Genomic DNA, 8,272 nt, shown 5'->3' with positions numbered 1-8,272 from the left:
TAAGAATCCGCCTGCCAATGCAGGGGACACGGGTTTGAGCCCTGGTCTAGGAAGATCCCACATACCGCAGAGCAACTAAGATCCTGCGCTACAACTGCTGAGCCTGCGCTCTAGAGCCCGTGAGCCACAACTCCTGAGCCCACGTGCCACAACTACTGAAGTCCGCTCGCATAGAGCCCGTGCTCTGCAACAAGAGAAGCCACAGCAATAAGAAGCCCGTGCACTGCAACAAAGAGTAGCCCTCGCTCGCCGCAACTAGAGAAAGCCCACGTGCAGCAACGAAGACCCAACGCAGCCAAAAATAAATAAATAAATAAATAAATAAAAACATCCTTTATAGGTCAACTGTTCAGGCCCAGTAAGCATCTCTAACTCAGCATGTCCACAACCACCTTGGCTGCTTCTCTGTGTTCTCATAGTGAAATCCCAGAGATTCAGGGATTATCCCATTCTCCTTCCTCTTTTTGTCTAATCATCCCCACGTCAGATATTAAATTCCCTTTATACCAATTTATTTTGTATCAGTTCCCTTCTCTTTCTTCACAGTTGCCATAATCTCAATTCAGGCTCTCACTACTTTTTTTTTTCCTGTTTTACTGCAAGGATTTTTTTTTTTTTTTTTTTTTTTTGTAAAGGAGACCCTTTTATTGCAAAGAGATTTTCAGTCCCTCGGGAAATAAGAGCAGGGGCTTTTCTGGGGCCTCAGTCTTGGGCCCTGGCTTTCAGAGCTGCTTTGTACTTCCCTGTCATTTCCCTGGGCAATGGCACTAGGCCCGGGCAGGGCACCTGCCCCTCCACCTCACAGATGCACTCCCGCAGGCAATACTTCCGGGGGCCAAAGTGGGCTGGGTGAGAACGCTGTTTTTTCTCCTGCTCCTCTTTCTCGAGGGTTTCCTCATTCTTCCCCAGAATCTTTTTGATGTGCTCCATGATCTCCTTATTGCTCTTGGTCTCCACGTCCACAAGGACTTGCTCCCCAGAATCTAAATAGAACCGTAGGAAGGGTGTTGGCGTCATGTTCTTAAACATCATGACCTGTACCCAGGGGTTCTTGTACTGGATCTGAGGTATGTTGAAAAACACGAATTTCCTGGCGCCTTCGCCCAGCTCCCCGTGCGTGTTGTAGTTCACCGTCATGACCTTCACCGAGTCCTTGAACACTACGTCCCCCTGGCCCAGGTACTGCAGGGTGCGGCGTATCGGGAAGCGGCCCTTCATGGACATGGCGGCTGCGGCGGAGGGGCCGGACCGCCGGCCGCGAGCCCAGCAGCGCGGAGAGACGAGCTAAGCTGACGCCGCCCGGACGGCCTTCTCGCCGCTTCTCCTCCGCGCCGGTTTCCACTTCCCGCGCAGACTCACCTGCAAGGATTTCTTGACTGGTGTCTCCCACTTCAATCCTGTGATCTATCCTGGAATGATCTTTCTAAAACCAATGTTTAATCAGGGGGCACATCTGCTTCCACTTCTTCAAAGGTTCTGCATAGTAATCAGGATAAACTCTAAACTCCTTAGTTCAATGCACAAAGCTCTTCACAATCTGGTCCCTGCCTGTGGCTCTTGCATCATCATCTACCATTCCTACACACTACACACTGCACACATTTTTCACCATCTTGCCTTCAGACATCCTGCCCCCTGTAACTCAAATGCTCTTCCCCTTTTTAAAACACAACTTAAGGTCCTTTTTTGGGTTCTGCTACCCCTACCCCCCCATCAGTTTAATTTAAATTCCTCTGTCTTGGGGGCTTCCCTGGTGGTCCAGCGATTAGGACTCCATGCTCCCAGTGCAGGGGTCCAGGTTCAATCCCTGGTTGGGGAACTAGAGCCTGAATGCCGCAACTAAGACCTGGCACAGCCAAATAAATAAATAAATAAATATTTTTTAAAAAGATAAATAAATTCCTCTGTCTTACGCTCTCATTTTACCTGTGTTACTCCTTCATTCATTCAACAAATATTTGAGTGCCTACCATGTGCCAGGCATTATATTATATTGTCAAAATGCGATGATTTATGTCTCTCCTCCCCACTTGAATGTAAACGCCTTGGATACTGGGTTCAACGTGAATACAGTGTCTAGTGGGTGGATGGGTGGATGGATGGATGGATGAATGGAGATATTTAAGGATTGCTGACAGTATTCCTTATAAGCAACAAAAATATTTTTATATTAATCATTTTATGTAGAAAAATTTCTAAGACGTATTATAACCTCCCTGCCTTCTAAAAAGTTAGACTGACTCTTCTTTTTTTTTTTTTTAATTTTATTTATTTATTTATTTTTGGCTGCGTTGGGTCTTCATTGCTGCGTGAGGGCTTTTCTCTAGTTGCGGCAAGTGGGGGTTACTTTTCTTTGCAGTGCATGGGCTTCTCATTGCGGTGGCTTCTCTTGTTGCAGAGCACAGGCCCTAGGCGCATGGGCTTCAGTAGTTGTGGCACACAGGCTCAGTAGTTGTGGCTCACGGGCTCTAGAGCACAGGCTCAGTAGTTGTGACACACGGGCTTAGCTGCTCCGCGGCATGTGGGATCTTCTTGGACCAGGGCTCGAACTTGTGTCCCCTGCATTGGCAGGCGGATTCTTAACCACTGCTCCACCAGGGAAGCCCACTGACTGACTCTTCTAAATGACTCCTTATTACTATTCTTTGAAGTAGTTTTTTTCTATATTTTTCTGTTAGCTTCCTTGCTGACATGAAATCACTTGTTGCTTATTACTGTTGTTGATATGCCACCTGAGTCAGCTGTTCTTCCTCTAATACCATTCTGATCTGTTACAAGTTTGGAAGACATCATGAAAATTGCTGTAACTGTATGAAAAACACAGGTAGATTCAGAATGAGGTCCTGGACACTCTCTTATGAGAATGGTCATGAACTCTAGGACAGTAGTCTTTTTTTTTTTTTTTAGGGCAGTAGTCTTAATGACAATTATATTTGCCTAACAGAATACTTTCCTTACTTCATGATACTTTGGGCTCTGGATAGGAATGGTATTAATGTATAAGATTTAGTACCATTTCAGAAACTAAAATCTGGGACTTCCCCAGCAGTCCAGTGGTTAAGACTCTGCTTTCCAACGCAGGGGGCACTGGTTCGATCTCTGGTTGGCGAACTAAGGTTCCACATGCCACAAGGTGCAGCCAAAAATTAAAAGAAAAGAAAAGAAATGAAAATCTACCGAATATAAATAAATATTTGAACATATACCAAATTAGGAAATAGTGGTAAGATATGGGATTTTAAAAAGACATATCACAAAATCAATTTGATTTAAATATCTGACACAGTCTATGTTCTCTTCAGTATATGGTGAAATGAAAAGAGCATGGGATTTGGAAACAGATAAATTCAGGCCCAAATCTTTGTTCATTCTTTGGATGACTTAGCTATTCTCCCTTGATTTCATCTATAAGATCCCTAGGCTGGAAAATGGAGATAAAAACACTCTTCTTACTGAGTTGTTAGCAAATAGATTAAGATAATAATTTAAATGTCAACAGTAGTGTACATTTAAAAATTTGTTGAGAGAGTAGCTCTCACGTTAAGTGGACTTAACAGTAAAATAAAAAAATTTTTAAAAGATAAAATTTAAGAGCAGTTGCCTATTTGGCATTTCCTCTTGCAAAAATGAGCACCTGCAAAATAAGATAGTGGTAACATCAGTAATTGGAAAAAGAAAGCTCAAGTCTCAGCAAAATGATAGATCGTTAATGTTTTACTGGGCAAATCTTGTAAACCCTTGCAAATGTATGCTCTCAGTGTCTCTTTCAAGCAACCTTGTGACCTCTGCTAACTCATGATTACAGCCTTACTCAGCCTCCTGTCAGGAGGTCTCCCCTGCGCTACTCTGAGTGGCAACAAGCTCCTCTTTCCCTACAGACCACCAGGCCATTCTTGGAGAGGGTTTTGTTTTATAAACTCTGAAACTGTGCTAAGCACTTCATAACTAATAACATTTAATCACACGAGACAGGTTTTTTTTTAATGTTATCTTTATTTTTTTTTAGTGAGGTATAATTGACAACATTGTATTAATTTGAGGTATACAACATGATTTCAATATTTGTATTACTGCAAAATGATCACAAGTCTAGTTAACATCCACCACCATACATAGTTACAAAATTTCTTTTCCTTGTGAGAACTTTTAAGATCTACTCTCTTAGCAACTTTCAAATATGCAATACAGTATTATTAACTATAGTCACCATGCTATCCATTACATCCCCAGGACTTATTTATTTTATAACTAGAAGTTTGTACCTTTTGACCTCCCTTTACCCATTTCACCCACCTCCCCACCCTCCAGACCTTACCGTTCTTACACACACTTTACAGATAGGAAAACTGAGGCAGAAGTTTAAGCCTGAGCTGTTCAACACAGTAGCCACTAGCCCATGTAACATTGAGCACTTGAAATGTAGCTTGTGTGAACTGAGATGTAGGGGTGAAGCACATATAAGATTTCAAAGACTTAGCACAAATTAAAAGATTGTAAACTATCTCATTAATATTAGTTTACATTAGGGAATTCCCTGCTGGTCCAGTGATTAGGAATCTGCGCTTCCACTGCAGAGGGCATGGGTTCGATCCCTGGTCAGGGAACTAAGATCCTGCAAGCCACACGGTGAGGCCAATAAATAAATGTAAAAGTTTACATTGATTGCATGTTGAAGTAACATTTCATGTATATTGGCATAAGTGAAATACGTTATTAAAGTTGATTTCATTTGTTTCTTTTACTTTCTTTAACATGGCTACTAGAAAATTTTAAATTGCTTATGTGTCTCCTATTATGCTTCTATGGGACAATTCTGGTTTAAGCAAGTTGCCCCAGATCACCCTGGTGGTGTCAAAGGAAGGGTTAGAACCAGGTGGTCTGGTCCCAGAGCAAGAGCTCTTCATCGCTGGTTTCTAAATATGCATAAAGCACTTAGTGCTTCCGGGCATATACTGGTAGCACAAATTCAGAGAATGCAGTTTCCTTCTATGTTCGCTAATGACATATCCCTTTTCCTGCACCTCTGCTTCCTTCTAAAGTACTTAATAGATAGTATATGATTTAATTTCTATAATAAGCCTATTAATTGCCTGCTATCATTATCCCCATTTTACAGACAAGGATATTGCAGTTTAGAGAGGTTAAGTCCTTGGCCAAGATCACAAAGCCAATGAGGATTAAACTATCTCAGAATATGTACATTAACAAGGATCATAATATTCAGTCCATCTAAATTGCCTGAGACTACTGTGTGGGGCATGCTCTGTGGAACCAGTGTTTCTAGGTAATTGTTAAGACAATCTGCTATCAGGAGGTTGAAATCAAGTTTCAAGTCCCCAGTAGTCATATTCATAGAGACACAACCTCAGAAAAGTATCAAGCAATAACTGCTGCCATATTTCTTGTCATAAGTTATACATCATTTTCAATATGAATTAATGCTAACCAATATATTAAAAATTTTAATACAATCAGTCAAAATATTTCTAACTTGGTACACAAGGTATATTATAGTACCTTGTATGCCAGATATCTAGTAATTCTCATTGTAGACTTCAGCCTAACACATTATTTTTTAGCACTAGGATATTTTGGAACCTTTCAGCGTTCAAAATTGAAGTTAAAGAAGAAATGAATTTAAGGTGCCCTTATTACAAGTCTGAGATAATTCAGAGAGGGGAACATATCAATAATCTTTTAACAGTTAGTAATTGTGTTTTAATTTTCAAAAAATTAATTTTGTGTCTAGCAGTAATAAAAACAACAAGAAAATCCCTTGCGTCAATGGAGCTTACGTTCTAGCCAGGGGGTAGGAGGGGAGATAGATGTTACAAATGAATACGTATTATTTCAGGTGGTTAAAGGGGCTATGAAGAAAAACAAAGCAGAGTAAAGGCACAGAGAATGACAGGAGAGTGATGGATGGAAATGGTGCTATTTTTAGTAGGAGAATCTGGGAAGTCCTCTTTGATATGCTGACATTTACACAGGGGCCTAAATGAAGTGATGCAAGCTTTGCAGTTATTTTGGGGAAAGAATTCCAGGCAGAGGGAAAGGCAGGGGCAAAGGACCTAAGGAAGGAGCAAAAAGCTAATATGGCCAGAACTGAGTGAAGGGTAGATCATGAGGTTAGAGAGATGTGGAGTGGGGGCAGATGCAGAGTCTGACAGGCCTCTGTAAGGACTTTTGACTTCATTTTGATTGACACTGAAAGTCATTGGAGGTTTTAGAGCAGAAGAGTGAGAAATTCTGAGTCACACTCTTACTGCTTTATGGAGAATATATTGGGGCTTCCCTGGTGGCGCAGCGGTTGAGAGTCCGCCTGCCGATGCAGGGGACACGGGTTCGTGCCCCGGTCTGGGAAGATCCCACATGCCGCGGAGCGGCTGGGCCCGTGAGCCATGGCCGCTGAGCCTGCGCGTCCGGAGCCCGTGCTCCGCAACGGGAGAGGCCAAAACAGTGAGAGGCCCGCGTACCGCAAAAAAAAAAAAGAGAATAGATTGTAGGCAGCAAAAATGAAAGTAGGGGTGCCCGTTAAGAGGCTATTGCAATTGCCCAGATGTGCAAGTTTGGTAGCTTAGACTAGGATGGTACCAGTGTAGGTGATGAAAAAGGTCAGATTTGGGCTATTTATGGAGGTAAGGCTGACAAAATCTGGTTGGATGTGAGATGTGGGAAAAAGATAGCAGTTAAACTGGCCTGAATGCGTAGGACTTTGTTTTCTTTCATTCATTCATTCACTCATCCTTTCATAGGCTCTGAACTCTGCCACTTGTCCTGTGCCCAAACCCAAACTCGTGCTCATACAGAGTAACCCTTCTTGCTCTTGGGGTTTTTTGTTTTTGTTTTTGTTTTATTTATTTATTTTTGGTTGCGTTGGGTCTTCGTGGCTGCTCCCGGGCTTTCTCTAGTTGTGGCGAGCGGGGGTTACTCTTCGTTGCGGTGCACGGGCTTCTCATTGCGGTGGCTTCTCTTGTTGTGGAGCACAGGCTCTGGACGCACCGGCTTCAGTAGTTGTGGCTTGCGGGCTCTAGATCGCAGGCTCAGTAGTTGTGGCGCACGGGCTTAGTTACTCCGCGGCATGTGGGATCTTCCCAGAACAGGGCTCGAACCCGTGTCCCCTGTATTGGCAGGCGGATTCTTAACCACTGTGCCACCAGGGAAGCTCTCTTGGTTGTTTTTTGAGTGTTTTTTTTTTTTTTAGATAATTTTTCCCTTTTAAAAGCAAACTACATCTATAAAAAAAATTATTTTTGAAGAAAATAGGGGGAAAATCAACCTAATTTCATCTCCCTAAATCTAATTTTAATATTTTGTATATTCTTTTCCTAGTACTTTGCAAAATGCACGCATATTTTTACATAATGACATTATTGGGAATAACCTATCATCTATATTGCATATTCAACTTTGCCTTTTGTCTACATGGTATTCAAAAGTAGCATTTATAATTGTTGTGTAATGCAGAGTATATATATTACTATTTCAGTCACTATTTCGCTTACAGCTTCTTCTAATTCTTCCTTATTAAAAATAGCCCTGAAGGAACGTTCCTATTTTGGGATTATAATATTAGGTCAAATTTTCAGATTTGGATTGCTCGGTCAAAAATAATGAATATTTTGTCTACTATAATAAAATTCATTTAAAATATATCTCTCTATTCAGTATCTGTATAAGACCAAAATTAAACTGAACTTGGTGAACATAAAAATTTTAAAAAGCTTCTAAATTTTCAGTGAAAAATCCCAATCTTTCTCAAATTGTTTGATTAACATATGAAAAGGAGTTACTTTTAAATTTTTCTTACTATGGCTTTACTGTTTATTTCAAATGTAACATACTTACTTAAAAATTTTTAGAAATGCTGAAAGGTAGATGTAGGAAAAACACTTTACTCATGTCCCATCCTCAAAGTCACTGATAGACTATTAGTGGATTTCCTTCCAGTCTTCTTTTAATGCTTAGATTATTTTTATTTTTTTAAAAAACTTATTTGTATTCCTACTATAAATACAATTTCACATTCCAACTTATTCATTTAACATTTTTCCACATAATTAAACAGTTTTCTTTTTTTAATGAAAGCTTCTTTCTTTCTTCCTTTTTTTCTTTATTTTTGGCTGTGTTGGGTCTTCATTTCCGTGCGAGGGCTTTCTCAAGTTGCGGCGAGCGGGGGGCCACTCTTCATTGCGGTGCATGGGCCTCTCACTGTCGCGGCCTCTCTTGTTGCAGGGCACAGGCTCCAGACGTGCAGGCTCAGTAGTTGTGG

General features: G+C 41.1%; 1 protein-coding gene across 1 annotated transcript; it reads right to left on the bottom strand.

The window, feature by feature from the left end:
• Positions 1-209: 209 nt before the first annotated feature.
• Positions 210-1,272, bottom strand: LOC102996776 (28S ribosomal protein S25, mitochondrial-like). The gene has a single exon (XM_055085760.1). The coding sequence runs from the start codon at positions 1,222-1,224 to the stop codon at positions 703-705; it is 522 nt and encodes a 173-aa protein (XP_054941735.1). The 5' UTR covers positions 1,225-1,272; the 3' UTR covers positions 210-702.
• Between the last annotated feature and the right edge of the window lie 7,000 nt (positions 1,273-8,272).

The sequence above is a fragment of the Physeter macrocephalus genome, chromosome 7, assembly GCF_002837175.3.
Source record: "Physeter macrocephalus isolate SW-GA chromosome 7, ASM283717v5, whole genome shotgun sequence".
NCBI lineage: Eukaryota > Metazoa > Chordata > Mammalia > Artiodactyla > Physeteridae > Physeter > Physeter macrocephalus.
The sequence above is the reverse complement of the archived record's forward strand: the minus strand, read 5'-3'. Positions and strand labels throughout refer to the sequence as shown.

Bases quoted from the DNA above. Each gene is read 5' to 3' on its own strand.
- LOC102996776 (XM_055085760.1), bottom strand. From the start codon at position 1,224: ATGTCCATGAAGGGCCGCTTCCCGATACGCCGCACCCTGCAGTACCTG.